This window comes from Chrysemys picta, chromosome 14 (assembly GCF_011386835.1).
Source record: "Chrysemys picta bellii isolate R12L10 chromosome 14, ASM1138683v2, whole genome shotgun sequence".
Lineage (NCBI taxonomy): Eukaryota > Metazoa > Chordata > Testudines > Emydidae > Chrysemys > Chrysemys picta.
In genome coordinates this window covers 36,458,500-36,478,537 of record NC_088804.1, presented here as the reverse complement: position 1 = coordinate 36,478,537, position 20,038 = coordinate 36,458,500, and the positions used below count along the sequence as shown (strand labels likewise).

At 41.6% G+C, this 20,038-nt stretch overlaps 1 protein-coding gene across 2 annotated transcripts in view; it reads left to right on the top strand.

The window, feature by feature from the left end:
• The first annotated feature begins 493 nt into the window (after positions 1 to 493).
• MLYCD (malonyl-CoA decarboxylase) overlaps positions 494 to 20,038 on the top strand; it is a 62,105-nt gene continuing 42,560 nt past the window's right edge. The window contains exon 1 of one of the 2 annotated variants that reach the window (XM_065567277.1): positions 494 to 1,532. In XM_065567277.1, the coding sequence (XP_065423349.1) occupies positions 837 to 1,532 (696 nt within the window). In that variant the 5' untranslated portion in view covers positions 494 to 836. The remainder of the gene's footprint in view (positions 1,533 to 20,038) is intronic. The other variant, XM_005292302.5, reaches the window with a different exon arrangement.

Below are 20,038 nucleotides of genomic sequence, written 5' to 3'. Positions count from 1 at the left end.
CCCAAGACTTTCCAATACCCCATATCCACTAAAAATCTCTTGTTAGCACTGCATACTGGAGGGTGCCACCCTTGCACTACTGCCTGGATTCCCTGCAGTGCCACTCCATGCCTGCCTGAGGCATAGGAGTGGCACTAGTCTTTTCCACCCAAAGCCCTGCCCCTGGCTAGGCCAGAAGCCAGAGCTGGGAAGTAGTAAGAGCTGCCCAGGCAGCCCCAGAGTCCTAGACCCTCCATCTGCCCTGGGCAGCACACCCCACAGAGTGGGAACATAGGCCAGGGGCTACTCTTGAGCACCCCCAACACTCTGTGCAGGACCAGTGGAAGGCTCCCCACAGCAGCTGGGCCTCCCTAGCAGCTCTTATCAGGCGAGGGGGCGGGGCCTTGGGGAAGAGGAGGGGCCAGAGGCGGGGTCTCAGAGGGGGTGGGGCTCCTGCATATGTCCCCCTAGAAGGGAGTGACAGGGATGAGTGGCATGTGTGTGCGGGAGGGGAAGCAGGAGGATGAGCTGGCGGCCCATGCTACCTGAGGCGAAGGACACAGCGGGGGAAGGGGAAAAGCGGCGTCTGCAGGGGAAGGAGACAACAACGAGGGGTTGATAGAACTTGCTGCAGCAGGGCAGAGCCCTGAGGGGGAGAGACTCGAAAATGGGTGCGGAGGGCCAAGGCTAGGGGAGAAGAGTGGCGGGGCGCGGCCATTGCTTCCCCGCCCCGGAGGAAGAGCCGCTCCTTTCCCTTTCCAGGCCACACTCAAGATGGCCGCCAGACGCAGACAAGGCGGCACGCTAACGCCCCGCCCACTCCCTCTCTGATTGGCTGTCGCCGCCAGCAATCTGCAATGCTACCCAATCAGCCTCTTTGTTTGGGTGCCCCCCGAAAACGCTGCGGCCTGGCACTGCTAGGGCGTAGAGAGGAGCCTGGCGTCGCTGCCCGAGGGGTCCCGGCCGGGTGCGGGTTGGCCAGCATGAGCCGGCTGGGCCCTTTTCTGGTTGCGCCGCGCCTGCTCCGTCGGTCCTGGGTCCTGCCGAGGGGGCCTAGCCGCGTCTCCATAGTGACGGAACCCTGCGCGGGCCTAGGCGCCGCCGCCTCCCTGTGCTCGGGCCCAGCGGCTCCGAGCCGGGCCATGGAGGAGCTGCTGAGCCGCTCCGTGCCCCCGCTGCCCCCCTACGAGACGAGGGAGAAGGCGCCGCCGCCGGCCGAGCTCCGCAGCGCGGAGTTCATGCGCTCCTACAGGGCCCTGGAGGCCGGGCCCCGGCGGGCGGAGCTGCTGGCCCGCCTGGCCCGGGACTTCGGCGTGGACCACGGACGGGTGGCTGAGTTCAGCGCCAAGGTGCTGCAGGCTCGGGAGCAGCAGAGGGAGCCGGGCGCCTTGCTCCAGGCCGAGGACCGGCTCCGTTACTACCTCACCCCCCGCTACCGGGGCCTCTTCCAGCACTTGGGCCGGCTGGAGGGCGGGCTCCGCTTCCTGATGGAGCTCAGGGGCGACCTGGTGGAGGCGCTGGCGGCGCGGCATGCGGAGGGGCCGCACGTCAGGGTGAGAGGAGGGGGCCCACGGGTGGGGTGGCAATGGGTCGCGGGGAGGGGGAAGCTCCCAGGTGCAGGGCTGATGGGGGGGGGGGGCAGAATTCCTCAACCTCTCCACCAATGTCTGTGTGAATGCAGTGAAATGGGAGGAGTTGGGCCCCAGCGAACAGGATGTACCTTGGGCCCCCAAATTCTGTCGAAGGGCCTGTCACTGCAATACAAGTAATGATGGGGAGGGTGTGAGGGGTGGGGAACCCAGCACACTGTGGAGGAAATGATGCACTGCTGAGGCCGCGGGCATGGGCATGGCACAGGGAAGACCAGCTGACCGTGGCGTAGTGCTGCAGATGGGAGCTGTTATGTCCCTGCCAGTAGTTAGATGAGCCAGGAGGAAGGGGCGCCATTGGCATGAGGCAACGCGCTTGTGGACAGTAATAATAGGACGTAGCAGGGCGTCCTGCAACGTGTGTGAGAATTTTGCATTTTGGCAGGTGGAATAGTTGGCTTGGTAGGACATAACTGGTGAGGTGAATGTACTCTGATGCCAAGGATGTGCTTTAGCTACATCGGTACGACACACAGGGTATGTCTACACAGCGTTTTGGAGAAAGTCTGCTAGCTCAGGTTGACACACTCGGGTTAGTGGAGTTCACACTAGTGCTCTAAAAATAGCTATATAGACAGAGATTTGTAGTTGTTGCTTGGGCTCTGAAGCGTAGAGAGGGATGTTGGCTTCAGATCTGGAGCCACAACTTCAAAGTGCTGTCTAGAGAGCTATTTGTAGAGTACTAGCATGAATACCATTCACCTGAGTATGTTGATCTTGGCTCGAAGGCTCACTCCAAAATGCTGTGTAGAGGTGTAGTAATGCTAATGAAGCAAGATGTTAGGAGGAGGTGTCATCTGGAGGTGGCAAGCCAGCCCAAATGCCCGGGTCTGACTTCAGGTGTCTAGCCCAAGCTACTGCTTGACAGCAACATGGACACTGCTATTTTTAGTATGCTCTCTCAAGTGGCGCTAGAGTGTGTCTGTTACCAAGGCTGGAAGACATGCTCCCAGTATAGACATAACCTGAGAAGCTACTACAGTAGAACCTCAGTTACAAACTGACCAATTAACCACACATCTCATTTGGAACTGGAAGTACACAACCCGGTAGCAGCAGAGACTCTCTCCCCCATCCAAAAAAGCAAGTGCAGTACTGTGTTAAACATAAACTACTAAAATAATAAAGGGAAAACAGCATTTTTCTTCTGCATAGTAAAGTTTCAAAGCTGTATTAAGTCAATGTTCAGTTGTAAACTTTTGATAGAACAACCATAATGTTTTGTTCAGAGTTACAAACTATCTTCATTCCCAAGGTGTTCATAATGCTGAGTTTCTGCTTTATAAGTGTTAGCTCTGTCTCTCGTCTGAGGTTTTAGTTTAGTCTATCCTTACTTGTTTACTACAGGAAACCAGATCTGAATTCTGTTTTATTTCTTTTACATAAGATGCACCTATTAAATGTCAAGGAAATTCAAGGATTGCGTATATCTTCAGAGTTGCCGCTCTACAAACTTCTTAATAGTCTTCCCCAGAAAAGAAAAAATAGAGGGAGGGCAGTAGCTCAGTGAGATTTAGTGTCTAGAGTTTTTTTAATTTTATTTTTTTTAAATACTGCGCTATAGTTAGAGTCCTATCTTACTGTTTTGTAACTGCTCTTAACTACTAATGAAGTCATGACCTGGGCAAGGTTTGTGAATCTGAGCAATAAATGCGGGACAGTATATCCAATTCTGGACCATCTGTACAAACCTGGGATGCTTGGGAGGAATTTGTTTGAAAAACTCTAAAATATATACATATTGTAGCATGTTTGGATAGTGTTGCAATTTTAAACCAACCACTTTAATGTTTTGGCTAATTTATTTCTGACACTTGTGAATAAAGCCCTGCACAGGAACAAAATTTATATCCATAGATATAAAGCGGAAATCTGGGGAGCTGCAGGGCTCTATCAGGAACCGCAGTTGATGCAGACCACTGCATGGAAGGGACTCCTGTCTGGGAGCATATGAGTTGCTTGCACACACTAGCATGACCAGGGACAGCTGCTGGCGAGCCTGGTGCCCACTCCCGCAGCCCTGCTCATTGGTGGTACATCCACTTCAGAGATACTGCCCAGACTGGGCGCTGGTTCTTGCAAGCGGCAGCCCAACATACTGCTGTTTTAGCTGCTGCAGTTCCTGGTAGAGCCCTGCAGTTCCCCGGATATCCACTTTATATCCGTGAATATCTGCATCTGCAGATATACATTTTGTATCTGCGTAGGGCTCTACTTGTGAATACATGTCAGTGTATCCTCATCAACCAATCAGACTGCTCCCTTAGTTCATTCTTTTAAAGGGTTTAGTGCTTGAAATAATAATTTTAAAGATAGCATGGTAACTGCTGGCTTTTGTTTGCAATTCTGCAACTCCTGTTTGCTCAGTATGAAACTAATGAAACCTATTGATACATATTTCCCTTGTTCCCTGCAAGATTGGCAAACTCCTTCCTCTAGTAGTGAATTTTATGCAATCTTTATAAGAGCATCTATTTTTCCTGCAGTTCATGGCTCCGCTTTTTCCAGTTGGGGCTTTATGTCCAAACAGCTGGCCCATTAATTAGTGAAATCTTATTTCATATGCTAGCACTGTAATTCTTATTTTTGCAATTCCTCCCCTCCCTCCCCCCCACCCCCAACTAGGTTGATAACTTCTCTGATTAGTGATCTGATATAGCTAAACACATTAAGTTAACAGGAGACCAGAGGATGTCTCTTGATGTGATGTGTTTGTTTTGTTTGTTTTAAATGGGTGGGGCACATCCCTCCTATTTTTTTTTAAGTTATTATTGGCAGCCTTTCTTCAGGAAAATGACTTTGGCGCTATCGTATTATGCATTGTTTCCTTCAGTTCAGTAGAGAGAATTCATACAATGGGGTTTCCTAACTCAGCCTATGATGGTACCTCTGTTTAAAGCTGAAATTATCTTGACTTGAGTTTGATCACAAATCTTGTTTGAAAAAAAAAACAGAGTTCTCTTGGAAATGTTTACAAGATGCATTCTTGTCTTTTGTAATCGGTTATGGAGAATGACAACAAAACTACATTCTGAAATGCACAATCTGACATTCCATCTTCTGAAATAAAAGCATGTGGAGTGAATGCAATGTTATGAAATGGTACTTGTAACATAACTTCCCTTGTATGTGACCCCCTGTGTAGTCTTTGTCCTTTGAGTACTGAAACTATCAAAATATTAGATTTTTTTTTTAAATACAAATCAAAGATTCAGAATTTTTGTTTGTTATAGAATGCAGTTAACAAGGAAAAGAGAAATTCTAAACTTAAAATCAATGTGTATTTTCAACATCTAGCTGTGAGTATCTTGTGGACGTGCAGAACAGCATTCAATTTTGTGCTTAGTGACACTGTACTAGGATTTTTTTTGTAAATTTACTTAACTTTTTCATCCAGTTACATTGAACTTGTTTCCAAGAATTAACATGTAAAGAGCATATGTGACGTGCTTATTTTCAGCATCTCTTTTTTTCTTCATATGAGTGGAATTATGGTTCTGTGGGCACTGAAACGTTTTAGGTTTGGAATTAGACTAGAGTTTTCATTGCCTGGATATAGGGAAGTGTTTTCCTGGATCTGTGAGTAACTATCCATATTAACTACAATGTTAAGAGTCTCCATCTAATGTTTTAGAGTGCAACCATGGAAGTCTTGGAATAATTGGCAGTTGTGGAGGAAGGGCATCTTGGAAGAACTGCATCTGCTGGAAGTCTGGGCCACATACTCAACTGTCCAAAATGTACCTGCAACCACTTCCTGATGGCTACTGCTCCATCCAATCACTTAAACCTTTTGAAAAATGTAGGTAATAAGCATGCATGATTCTCATAGAGAAAGCATAGGAGAATTTGAGATTAGTGGAAGCAATCAGGCGGAACATATGGGTTCTAGATTTAAAAGCGAACAGCATTTGAGTATTTTGAGAGCAATTCTTCATTCCCAGTATTGGTTACGACACCAGGATGGTTCAGTAACCAGTGAGCCTACTCCTGCAGATGATTAAAAAAAACAACCCAACTGCCCCCTATTGTCTTCCTCCTAGCTGAAGGAGGAGTGCTAGACTATAGAAAAGGGCACAGAAGAGTCTTCTCAGAACTTTAGATAAGGCTGGTAGCTGGATTCTGCAATACTAGAACTAAATATGTAACCATTTCTCCATCAAAATCTTTACAGGTATTGTGTGAAATAGAAGGATGGCATTCTATTTAATTTCTCTACCACAGGTGCATTGCTGAATCATTACTGTAATAGATGGTGAAATGGATGCAACATGTATCATTCTATAGTTTATACCTGAGTATTTATATCTTCAGTGTAATGGATAACTAATAGACTTAGTTGGTCTAGTTTTTACACCATGACAGTTTAGCCTATTGATGGTAAAAACTGAATTAAATAGAAGTGTTTGCATAAATTACACTGTTTTTGTCCACTGTTGAGATAAAAATCATTAAGATGCAGAGAAGTAAGTCTTCCTCTGTGTTCACCTCATTTGATTCAGTTCTATAATGACACGCTGCCCAGGTATTGTGTGCCTGGCTGTATCCCACTCTTAAATACTGTTGTTGGTTAATGGATGATAGGTGCCATGCCCTGATGTGACTGAACTGCCTCTTTTTATGCATAATTCACAGTGGTGATCTTGATTTTTTTTTTCCTAAGTGGCATAGCTGTCGTGAGCCTTATCAAGGCAGCTTTAGTTCAAAAGACCATTTTATTTATAGCAAACAAAATCTAAGAAACTGAGTAGAGTAGTCCCAATTTTCAGTGCAGGAAAACCAAAGAATCTGAACATAAACATTGAACAAGGCATTGTACATATACTGAATAGAGGATAGTATGAAGAAAAGAACACCCTGCAAATATGGAGGAATTTGTATTCAGGGTTAGTATTCTAAGGTAAAACAGTCAGCGGAATCGTGACCAACGGCCCAGAGAAAATGACTAGACTCTTCAGTGACTAGTTGCTAAGAAACAGTAAATGTCTTCCTGGTAGACTCATAGAAGATGATAGATACTTCTGACCCAGCTGCAGAAATTCTGTTTAGACATATTTAGCAACAAAAGTTCAGTTGTAGACTATGTTGGTGGTAACTATTTAGCTCTTCCCCTGGGGGTACACAAAAATGCTTTTTGGTGTTCTGAGGGAAGAAGGGAAATCTGTTTTACCATCTGGGAGTTTTTCTTCCAGGAGATCTGCCCCAGAGTTTCCTTCGATTAAAAATCTTGCAGGTGTGATCACTTTAAAGCATCAAACATGAGTGTAGTCAAAATAAAAGTAAGCCATGCGGACAATTGAAGAACATTGTTTTTGAAAATAGTACTGACACAGTGTCTCATTTAAATGGATTGTTTTGAATGAAGCAGGCATTCTGAAAATCATGGAAATTAGTGCCAAGCAACAGAAGCTTATATGAGATGTTTTAGCTGCTATTTAATCCTGATAGGATATATATTTTCTTTCCTACCAGTTTCCCCTTCTTCCCACATTCCTATTATAGCCATATAGTATCTGGCTGTAACAGAAGCTGAACTTTTTCTGTGCCTTATAAAGTCATTAATTTCTTGATGGACTCCTGTAATGCACATGGGTGAAGCTTGTTGAGAGTCTGTTTCTTGAGCTGGACTCTCCCTTTTGCTGTTCAGAACCCTCTCCACACCTTCCCTGTGCCAAACTTCTCTCTTTCTGAAGATTTAAATTACCTTTCTTAGCACTCCTGAAACTTAATATGCCCAGGCTCTCATGCAGAGTTTATCATAATGTTACTGGAAAAATAGCAAATTACTAAAAACTTATATATTCCCAAACTGTTTGCAAAGACTAATAATAATTCACCAAAGATCTTCACAAGCTGCCGGCGAACAGTTCATAAACAGGAAAAAGGTGCAATTCTGATCCAGTTATACGTTGCAAATGAGAAGCTCAGTTCCAGTCCATAATAAAATAATACTTAATATAGCTCTGCAGTTGTCATTTCGTATATTGGACTCTAAAAAAGTGCACCTCCCGTTAGTGTTTGCTAAAGGTTACAGATTATTTTTCCTGATGGTTGCGTTTGTAATTGTCTGGTAAGATCTAGAGTAAAATATATTTCCTAGTAACTTTTTTGTCTGGACACTTTGTCACAGATTTGATTCATCTTGACCTTAGTGTAACCAAGGGAAGTCAGTTTTCTTCTTTAGTCAAGATTAGAGACTGTAAAAAAGATTTTCAAGAAGGAAACTTCAGTTTTGGATACAGTGTAGTGTTTTTATTTTGTTTTTGGGAAGAGGGGTGTAGGGGAAAGGATGTGGATGAAATTGTTGGAGATGTTCATAAGTGCAGCTGAATTGCAGAAAGCAGCCACTGGGAGCTGCGGGGGGCCGTGCCTGTGGATGGTCAACATAAACAAAATGTCTCGCGGCCCGCCAGCGGATTACCTTGATGGGCCGTGTTCTGAAGGTTGCCGACCACTGAACTAGACCCATGATCTATGGACCAAATTACATTATACCATAGATAAATGTGAACAAGAACAGCAGGGCTACTTGAAAATGTCTTTCTGCATCAGCAGAGTTCCTACTACACTGTATCCTCAGTGCTTGTGTAATGGCCTTAATATGGAGCAAAAAAGACACAGGAAAACTGGGGGAAAGGGAAACGTATAGCTTATAGTAATTGGGAAGTAGGAGGGCCAGGCTGATGAGGGATATTTTATTTGTTGTTCTGACTTCCTCCTCAAAGGATTTTGAACTTTGCAGTTTGCAATACAATACAGTCTCAGAGTTATGAACACCAGAGTTACAAACTGACTAGTCAATCACACTCCTCATTTGGAACTGGAAGTATACAATCAGGCAGCAGCACAGTGCACCCCCCCCCCAAAAGCAAATACACCCCAGTACTGTTAAATGTAAGATACCAAAAACAAAAAAAAGGAAAATCAGCATTTTTCTTCTACATAGAAAAGTTTCAAAGCTGTATTAAATCAGTGTAAACTCTTGGAAGAACAACCATAATGTTTGTTCAGAGTTATGAACATTTTAGAGTTACGAACAACCTCCATTCCCAAGATGTTTGTAACTCTTACTACTATAGTAGTTTGAACTAACGGTAGTTGCAGCAGAAGAGCATCCCCCTTAACCCAGTGATGCTAGATGTGTATAGACAGTTAGAACAAAAGATAATTCGGAATTTGACCTTCATATTATACATCTATCTATTTATTTTTTAAAAGTACTTTGCAAAATCATAGTAAATATATGGGTGGGTGGGCTCATGTGAAGCACACCTGAATCTAAAAAATAATTAATTCTAATATTAGGACACTCCAGAGCAATGGAAAACTATTTTCAAATCATGGAAGACAGGAGAGGTATCTTCTGATGGTACGAGACAGAAATGTCTCTGGCAAATAACACAGTTGTGACAAATCAAGCCACCTACTTGGTGTATAAAAATGGAGAGTTAAATACAGTATGACATGGCAGAAGTTGCTCCGTATTTAAATTTTGTAAATAAGGTTTCCATTATAAACCCTTTCTTTAACTCCTTCAAACAAAGGAATTTCTACCTCAAAACTAGTTGCAAACCTCGGGGGGGATAGGTAGAATTTTTGTTACCAAACTTAACTTAAATCCAGTAAGGGATTTCTGACATGCCCTACAAATAGATATGTAATCCAGAGACCAGGCTGGTGGAAGCCAGGTGAAGCCATTGTGCTGTAAGCATGCTGCTGATGTCAAGCCTCTGTAACAGATGCACATAAAGTTACAGGACAAGTGGTGGCAAAACCTCGTACTGGTCTGGGACCCCCTTGAAGCGTCACATGTAGCTCATCAACAAAAAAGGGCTTTCTTCATAGTGCCGCAAGGCCTGGTTCATTGGTGTAGATGGTTCCCCTAGGTTAATGGGCAGTCTGGAAAGGTCCATAATGCCAGGATCTTTGGAAACTCTGGCCTATTTTCTGTAATGAGAAATGGAACTTTTGCTCCCAAGATCCCCGTGGACATAAATGGTGTTGTGATTCTTCCTGTTGTGCTGGGAGGCCCCATTTACCTGCTGCTTTCCTGATTCATTAAGTCTTTTACCGGTCCCTTGCGTAGGAGAAAGCTGTTTAACTGTACCCTACGCAACTGCAGAATGACAGTAGAGTGTGCGTTTGAAGGACTGAAGGGAAAGTGGAGGTGTCTTATCACAAGGCTGGTGGCGTCTTACCAAAATCTGCCTCATGCTTGGTGTTTTGTACAACACCCGTGAGAGCAAGGGAGAATGTCACTTATGGATGGGAAGCAGAGCGGGAGAGACTTCCTGAATGTTATGAACAGCCAGAAAGCCTGCCTCTGCAAAATGGCCCAAACTGGTCAGGAAAGTAATTTTCCTTGTCTTGGGCGTCGGTGGGTGGAAGATATGGAAAGGGCCTGTTTCTTGTATTTGAGTGAGTGAAGGTGGGCTCCCAGTATCATGTGTTCACCCCAAGGTGCAAGACATAGACTCAGAAACTTTAAGGTCAGAAGGGACCATCTTGATCATCTAGTCCAGTGGTTCTCAAACTTTTGTACTGTGACCCCTTTCACATAGCAAGCCTCTGAGTGCGATCCCCCCTTACAAATTTAAAACACTTTAAAATATATTTTAAACACCATTATAAATGCTGGAGGCAAAGTGGGGTTTGGGGTGGAGGCTGGCAGCTTGCGACCCCCCACCCCATGTAATAACCTTTTGACCCCCTGAGGGGTCCCGACCCCCAGTTTGAGAACCCCTAATCTAGTCTGACCTGCACATTGCAGGCCACAGAACCTTGCCTACCCACTCCTGTAAGGAACCCATAACTTCTGCCTGAGTTACTGAAGTCCTCAAATCATGATTTAAAGACTTGGCTAGGTTGGGGTGCTGTCCATGAACATAGCACCACAATGCTCTCCAGCATTCTTTAATCCTTTTTCTTTGTCCATGCACTCCTTTAACAGTGCCTCTGCCGGCTGCAGGAAACCTTCCCTTCGCTCTTCTGTCTTTTTGGTCTTGTGCTGTCAGCAAACATGTGCTCTCTCGCTCTTCCTGTGGACATTTTCAAGGTATTCAGAGTCTGCCATGAGGGTTGTGAGATATCAGGTGCTTTGGGAACAGAGAATCAGCACAAGTAGTTATTGTCCCTGTACTAGCCTCCATGATGGCAATGATAAAATGTTGCTTTTTCCCCATAAGTTTGGATTGTCAGTCCCAACTGCTTTTACCATTCTGGGCTGAGCTTAGTGACGGTAAGACAGTCTCCATTGCAGCAGGAAGTAGGTTAGTAACAACACTAGATCGATGGTGGGCTGGTGGGAGGAATGCAGCAGGTTAGTAATTGCATCTGCACTCTGATGTGTCCCCAAAGAGGCAGAGAAGGGTCATGTTCAAAAAGGCGGTGAGCAAACTGGGGAGATATGCAGCACTGCTATCTGCCAATCGCGTGGTTAAATAATAGACTACCAATTGAAATTTATTAAATATTTTTGGATGTTTTTCTACATAGATAATTACAACACAGAATATAAAGTGCACACTGCTCACTTTATATTATTATTTTTGATTACAAATATTTGCACAGTAAAAATTATAAACAAATGAAATAGTATTTTTCAGTTCACCTCATATAAGTACCATAATGCAGTCTCTTTATTGTGAAAGTGCAACTTACAAATGTAGATTTTGTTTGTTGGTTTTGTTTTTGAGTGCAGTTATATAACAATGTAAAACTTTAGAGCCTTCAAGTCCACTCAGTCCTACTTCTTATTCAGCCAATCGCTAAGACAAACATGTTTGTTTACATTTATGGGAGATAATGCTGCCGGCTTCTTATTTACAATGTCACCTGAAAGTGAGAACAGGCATTCGCATGGCACTTTTGTAGCCGGCATTGCAAGGCGTTTACGTGCCAGATATGCTGAACATTTGTATGCCCCTTCATGCTTTGGCTACCATTCCAGAGGACGTGCTTCCATGCTGATGCCACTCATTTAAAAAAAAAAAAAAGTGTTAATTAAATTTTGACTGAACTTCTTGGGGGAGAATAGTAGATCTCCTGCTCTGTTTTACCCACATTCTGCCATGTATTTCATATTATAGCAGTCTTGGATGATGACCCAGTACATGTTGTTCGTTTTAAGAACACTTTCAGTGCAGATTTGACAAAACGCAAAGAAGGTACCAATGTGAGATTTCTAAAGATAGCTACAGCACTCGACCGAAGGTTTAAGAATCTGAAGTGCCGTTCAAAATCTGAGAGAGACGAGGTGTGGAGAATGCTTTCAGAAGTCTTAAAAGAGCAACTCTCCAATTCAGAAACTACAGAACCCAAACCATCAAAGAAGAAAATCAACCTGCTGGTGGCATCTGACACAGATGATGAAAGTGAACATACGTTGGTCTGCGCTGCTTTGGATCATTATCGAGCAGAACCCACCATCAGCATGGACGCATGTCCTCTGGATTGGTGGTTGAAGATGAAGGGGCATATGAATACACCAAGAAAATCTTTCCTGTGTATACAAACCCTTAGAGGGAGTTAGGATTTGGTTAAGAAGTCCAGCAAGGAAGCCTTAGGAACAGGTGGCCTTGATAGAAAGAGCTTTGGCTGACACGTTTTGGTATCCTTTGATTAGCCAGTAATGCAAACCTCAGGAAAGGAGTAAATTTGGACTCTCTACAGTGTGCATAGACTTCAAAACAAGGTGGGAAAATCTCTTGCTTACAATTGAAAACAGTACCAAGTTACTTGCTTAATCTGCTGCAGTCTTTTCTCTTCGTGACACTACAGCAGCATACATGGGGCAGAAAAGTGCTGGAGATGGACCTGGGAGCCTACAGTCAGTGCAGGGGTCTTACTCCAGCTGGCATTGGAGCTGGTGTAAAAGCTTTATAACATGTTCCCACAACTTGTCCTCTGTCATGATGGCAGGTCATCAGAATGACCGGGTGAGGCCAGAGTACCCACTGCCAATATAGGGATCTAGGAAACAACCAAGTTTGTCAGAGCAGCCCTGACTAATTTACACTGTGGGCTGGGTAGAATATGCCCTAGATATGTAGCACACAAATGTGGCTTAAAGCCACCTATGCCCCTCCTATTTCCCAGCCCCATGCCTGTGCTTAGCACAAATGGAAGAACAGAGAATCTGGGCAACTGTGGTGTAATTTGGAACAAATATGATCTTCCTTCAAGTACATTGATTTTCAGTAGCTAAACTATTTAATTGTATTTCATGAATATTTCTGTACCAGTAGTTTGTGGACAGAAAGTTAATGGAAAATATATTGACTACTTAGAACTGTTTTCAATAGAGGAAATTATATAAAAATTTCTTATTTCACCAAAGAGAGAGAAGAAGAATAGTTTGGAGTTGTGCTTGTATACAAGAAACTTTAATATTTTGTTGTGTCCTGAATTTTTAAACAAGCTCCATCTTGTTAAACTGAGAGCTGAGGTTCAGATTTTAATAGCCAGAAATTACTCTGACAAGTTTTTTTTTTTACAAACTTTTTCTAAGTCTATAAGCATCTTTTATTGTTATCGATGGAATGGTTTCGTCAGGAGTAGTTGAGGTTTGGGGGTTTTGTTTGGAATATGTAGAGTATAAGAGCTGTGTGGGGAGGCTTGCAAAATATGATCATATATTGTGCTTGAGTTAAGCTAGTACTCTTCGTCCCTAGGGTATGTCTACACTGCAAAGAAAAACCCACAGCATCTGGTGTCCCAGCCTGGGACAGTTGATTTGGGCGCGCATGGTTTGGGGCTGTGGGGCTAAACATAGTAGTGGAGACATTAGGATCTTGGGCTGGATCCCAGACTCTGAAATCCAGTGAGCAGGGAGGGTCTCAGAGCCCAAGCTCCAGCCTGAGCATCTACATTGTTGTTTTTAGTCCTGCTGAGCCCTGCAAGTGCTCTGAGACTTGGTACGGTGGGTTTTTCTTTGCAGTGTAGACATAACTTTTATGAGATTAAACTCTCAAATTAAGTTTTCTTTTTGCTCATATCTGTGTGTGTCTTTTTTGTTTTGTCTGAGGAACTTTGGAAGGCTCTGATTATATTCAAAGCTTCCAATACGTGTTCTTACCAACTGAAGAATTGGAAGTGTCCTTTTTGTCCACTTTCCGTCCCATGTCACTCTATTCCTTTTCTATTGAAGATGAGACAGATGTAGTAGGAAATGGGGAAGTGCACACCTCTCTTTCCCCCCTCCCCACCCCCCCGGCCTCTTCAGTAAAACCTGGTATTCATAAAACTAGCGTGATTAGTAAAATCCTTTGTTTGTATTTAAGTTGTATTTAAATTAATGAAATGGCCAACCATCAGAAAATATTACATACGATTCTATTGCTGCAGTGCTTATCTTTTAAAGGCAGGCTGAAGAGTATAAATGAAAATAATGCAAACTATGATGCACTTATAACTTTACAACGGATTCCTTTTTTATTTTCATCATTGATTTTTTCCCCCCTTATTCCTCTGCAACAAAAATAGAAGGAAAAAAAAAAAGGTTTTTCTTTTCGTGACAAAGTAACTTGTTCAGTTATGAAAGTCTGAGTGCCAGATTTAATTTTCTGTATGTTTTCTTACTCCATTTATCAACTTGCTTTAATAGCAGGATTCTCTTGCAGTTTGGGACCCTATGAGAGTTAATTCTATTTTCCATTTACTCCTTTATGGCCCCGCTCTCATTTTTTCACGTAAGCATATGTGTGTGCGTGTGTGTATGACTGATAAAGGAACAGAATCACCTATTAATTTTTTGTCAGAATCCTGTTAATTACATTACTTCTTGGTTGTATGGAAATGATATTTAGTTGAAGTCTCATCTGTGGCAGATATTTAATAGAACCCTTAATAGCCTCTGCTCTAGAACCCCACACTCTGCAGACAATAGCATTCATAGTTCTCTAGAAGTCTGTGTCCCTGCTTCCCACCAAATGGCAGGAATTCAGTAGTTCAGCTATTGTGACTAGTGGGAGATTAGTATCAGGAGGTAGCCGTGTTAGTCTGTATCCACAAAAACAACAAGGAGTCGGGTGGCACCTTAAAGACTAACAGATTTATTTGTGCTTGAGTAAGAACATAAATATGTACTTTGAAGTAAATGTCATTTACATAATTTCTGTTCTGTGTTGTGCATTGGTTTCTCAGTCATATTAGGTTTTCTTTATTAACAATGTTTATGAACATAACTTTTTGTACAGTCCTGCTAATTAGGGCATAGATCAGATGGAAGTGCAACCGAAAGAAAACTACCTGCTGTAATACATTGCTAGAAAATGACACATCTGACACATGATATTAAATCTGATTAAGAATTTCATCTGGGAAGGAAGGCCAGCAAAGTCTGGCAGACTTTGGATTTTGACTCTTAGATGAAGATTCACACTTGACTTCTTCCCCCTCTGTGTGGCAAAGGATATGTGGCCTTTCTAGATCTACAGCAGGGTTTAGGTAGTAAAATATATGCCTCAAAAAATCCCAAACAAACAACTTTCCATTTCAGCACCTGTATGGAAGATGCCACTAAAAGGAGGTAGTTTGAAAGTCCATGAGTGCAAAGGAGTCATAATACTTAGTCTTTGAAGGTGAAAGACTGCTTTGTTTTAGAGTCCTTGAACAGTCTCTACTGTGTCTGCTTTGTCACTGGATCATGCGAGCCTGAGAAGTTTATGCATTGTCTAACATAGATTAGTAAAGATTAAAGTTGGGGGTGGGAGGAAGTGAGAAGGGAGATTTTTTTTGAATATGCAGATTTTTTTTATGTGAAGGAAATGTGGCAAACTTGATTGAGTCTGCAAATGAGGTCTGGGAAAAAAGCGAAGATTTGGGGATTTACCTTGCAAACTCCATTACTGTGATCATTATCAACAACTTTGCTCTAGGAGTTTTTCTGGGAAGAGCTAATTTAATTATAACTTTAGGTGGATTAGTGTAGATTGGCTGCAAGAAGAGTCTGGAATTGCAAATTCAGAGCTTTACTAGCATGGTGTTTTAAGGGATAAAACATGCTTTTTGTGATAAAAGCTGTCTTCATTTTGGATTATTTGTAGCAATTACCTAGGTCAACAGCGCTTTCCTTTGATGTGTGCCTTTTAAAAACATTTCCACTTTTATTTTCGTTAGGATATTATAGGAAATGTTCACACACTTTTGGAAAGTATTTCAAGAAATAGTTGTTTATAAAAATCTTGTAGTGAGCTAGGGTGCACCGGAGAATTATTTTTATCTGAGTGTTGTACATAAGTTAAATAGACAATTTATTCATCCGAAAAGTCTGTGGTTCAACTGTACTTAATTGTAAAAAAATGCCCTGTTTATGATAGTCTCTGTTCAGGCAGCTAGTAGTTTGATGCTTTTTAAATATGAGTACAGTGTAATATAAACTACTGTAAAAAAAAAATTAGCCACAGAACATTACTGCAGGAGATTCATACTTTGATTAGGGTTAAGAATTACCATTTCAGTTTGGAAAGTAATTCTGCGTCTTCAAATCTTCTATAACGGAGATAGATGAAAGCAAATGAAGAAGATAAAATTCATTATTATAATAAACGGTAATACAACTTTTTGAAATTATTTTATTCAACTGTGTACTTTGGTGTGTATTGTTGCTACAAAGCTGTGAACCCCTTTGCTGAATTTTATATTCATATTCTGCTGTTTCACTCTTCCGTACTCAAAATTCCAGATTTACATGGGATTTAGGCAGATGACTTCTATTAACCTCTGTGTGTGGCCACATCCTATTTAAAGGTTTACATCTTCTATCCTAAGGTCCAGAGATCTTCTAGTAATGGGATATGATGCATATTGTAGAAAAGTTTTCTACAGGGATTTTGAGCTACAGCATCCGTAAAATTCTATTTCTTTAAGGTCTAGTCCACAGAAAAGTGATAAACTTTCAGGTTACATTTTTAAGTTCACTATATTTTGTTTGCTGGTAAAAACTATTGCTGAAAATCAGGTTTAAGACTAAACGCAATGAAGGATCTATTATATTTATCTCAGTGTTCTCTTAGAACTTTTTTTGGAAGGGCTAAGTTATAGAAGTGAAATATGAAGTCCGTAACTTACAGTAAGTGGATCTTTTAGCAGGAAAAAGATCTCAGAAAAAAAGTGCTCACATTTCTTTGAAAAGTCTTTATTCTCCTTGTTGAGCTTGAGAAGTTTCTCTTTTAAGGATCTTATACATTTTGTCAGTCATAATAAAATCGGATACGTTATGTAATGAATGATTGAAGTTACAAGGTTAGAATTAATAAAATGGTGCTCTATGCATGCTATAAATTTGTCAATAGCTTTACATTATTCACTAGCTCACTATTAACTAGCAAAACTAAAGATAACTAGCTATGTTCATTTGTATATGGGGATACATTTAGTTTGATTCATTTATTTTTTTGGTCATTTTACTGGCATAGACCCTAATGTTGCAAACAGATGTAATTGCTTAGATCCACATTAAAATTAGTGGAGAAAGATAACAGGCCAAAAGGTTTTGTATGGCGGGGGGGGGGAAGCATTCATGGCTCCCAAAAAATAGAGTTTTTAAAATGTGACTATCATTCGATTTCCTTACCCTTTTACCCCGCTGGCCCCATCTTCGACAGTTGCTGTCCATCTCCTGTTCGCTGGCTGTTCCGCCAGTTTTTTTGTTTCCCTTTTCTTCCTTCTCCTTAATCTGTTGTTCCCAATTTTATTTTACTCTTGAGCATTTCAGCTTTTTCTCTGACGCAAGATGTTCAGCCATGTGAGGCCTGTCTTGAATTAAAGTGATTTATCAAATGGAAATTAAAATCTGATCCTCCAGAAAAAACTTTTCTTCTGCGTGAGTATCTGGTATAACCATAAGAATTGAAAGTAGAACACTTTACAAATTGTTATTGTACTACTAGCTAGATAGTTGTGCTTCCTGTGATTGGTCACAATTGAATCCACCTAAAACTAGCATTTCTGCTGAGAGAGGGGGAAAAAAGCTAAAGGGAAAAATATGAGGAGTATTCAAACAAACAAAACCCCAAGGACCTGTCTTCTGTGTTCATAACCAGGGGACAAAGGTCATGCTCAAATATTACTAAAACCAGTGTGTTAAACATAGTGCTAAAGTAAAGTCTTTATGTTCTAAACTGCACATTCTCTGGCTTACAGCAATGCAAAGTGTGGTTGCTTATTTTTCCTGGTACTTCCAGTACAGCCCCTTTGGGGTCTACCAGAGTAAAGACAAGTAAATATTTATGGAATCCACATTTCTAATGCTGTAGTTCTGTACCCTGTAAAAAATGTAATAGTGTGGAGTAAGGCTTTTGAGCCATGTCTGTTCCTACTGTAGGTAACCTTTCTACTGCTGCCCAAATGCATATATATCTATATTGCAAACAATAAAAACAAAGAAACCAGGGAAGAAAGGCATTACATGAATTAGTGGCTTGGATCTTTCAAATTGGACCATCTTGACCAAGGTCTAACCTTTCTGAGGCGAAAGAGAATGATCAGGGGCAGTTGAACAGTTGAATTGCAGGTAACTACATGTATAATTTTGAAATTCTTCAAGTAGGCCTCTGTACGTTCCCAATAATGGGAGATGTGCTGCTGATGTAGCAGGATTAATGGAAACCTCTAAAATCTCCACCTGTTGGAGTACCTATGCACCCTCCTTCAGGGCCCCAAATGTTCTGCAGGCAAGGATATAAAAAGAGAGCCCCAAGTGCCTCGGTTTCATTAAACTGTGTGGTATTGCGCAGACCAGGAACACTGGCTGAGTGTCCGACGTAGCTCTCTGGAAACAGTTTCCAAGTGCCTGCCTTTAGATAAGTTAATTGTTAGTTCATAGTTGGTAGATAGTAGTAGAAAACTTGGGGGCCATTAGGTGCAGACATGCTGGCACTTGTTCTCAGATCTGTGATGCGAGATCCTAAAGCTAAGAGACAGGAGTTCAAGAGGTGTGCTTTATGTTCAGTTTGTAATCTCCTACCTGGCCTGATCTATAAAACTGCTAGCCTCTCTTTTATATAATTTTTCAAGATCTGTTTTGCCGTGGTGCTCACATGAAACTTGCCAACAATTTATTGCTAGACTCAGAGGCCATCTTGCAGGTGACTGATGGGTAGTTAGGGAAAGCTAATATTACATAATTTACACCATAATAAAAATAAATTAATATTTATATAAAATGAGATTTGTCTCCTCAACCCACTCTCTTCATAAGTTGATTCCCATTTTAAAATGCAAGTAATTTGGGTCAGGGACCATGCCAATTACTATGTTTATAAAATGTTTTGTACCTTGAAGTCCTGATTAAAATCTCTTGACACAACCAAAATATGCATATTTAATAACTAATTAGGCATTGGTAACATACACTGGGTGATTATAAATATAAAATCAAAATATATAAAAAATGAGATGCAAATATCCTACACATGCCAGCTTTATTAACTGCTATTTCTAAAATTATTTTTTGTGTTTGAAGTAGTTTGGGGATCTTTTTGAAGGAGACTGTGGGGCAAATTCATCCAGAGTGTAAGTCCCTTGAAGTGACTGGAGCTATATCAGGAATGAGTTTGCCTCCATAATTGTGGCAATGAAACTTTGCATGGAATAGTCAATGTACATAATTACATCTGCTCCTCAACAATGTGCTCGTATGTGGTCCAAGAGATAGCTGTCTTAAATTTATCCTCCTTGAGATACAGGTCACTTGAATCCATTGGAAATCTTTGCAGACCTTACACAGACAGGGTATGAGTACATTTGTTGTTTGAATAAATCAAACCTACCCATTCATTCATTCATTCATTCATTTATTTATATGAGATTTATTCTTTATGCTGCAGAATCTTCTCTTTTGATAGCTTATTTTTATCATGTTCAGCTTCTAACGGGGAATACAGAGGGACACTAATACGTAGTACATTACAACTAAAGATCTTGTAACTTGGCATGCAAAGTTTCAGAGTAGCAGCCGTGTTAGTCTGTATCTGCAAAAAGAACAGGAGTCTCTAAGGTGCCACAAGTACTCCTGTTCTTTTGGCATGCAAAGTTATTTGTGCTGTTTAATGTGTGTCGTGACATGAAACTGGTGAGCACCTCTTGTATTTAAGTGATTTCTGATGATTAAATATCTGTTTGCTAGTGATCTAGAAAACGGTGTGGTGGTTTATTTTATATTCATTTTTTTTAAAGTGTTCCTTTAGGCACAATAGAGCAGCACCAAAGAATGAATGAAATGTGTGTGTGTGTGTGGGGGGGGGGGGCGGCGTGGAGTTCCTCTGGTAACCTGGTTACTGACTGCAATACAGAATACTCTGAAGGTCAGGCAGAGTATAGCAATACATTGGAACAAACTCAAGTGTTGCAACATCAGAGAGAGTTTTACTCTGTTTCCCTAGAGGCCAGTGTGCTGATATACTACAACA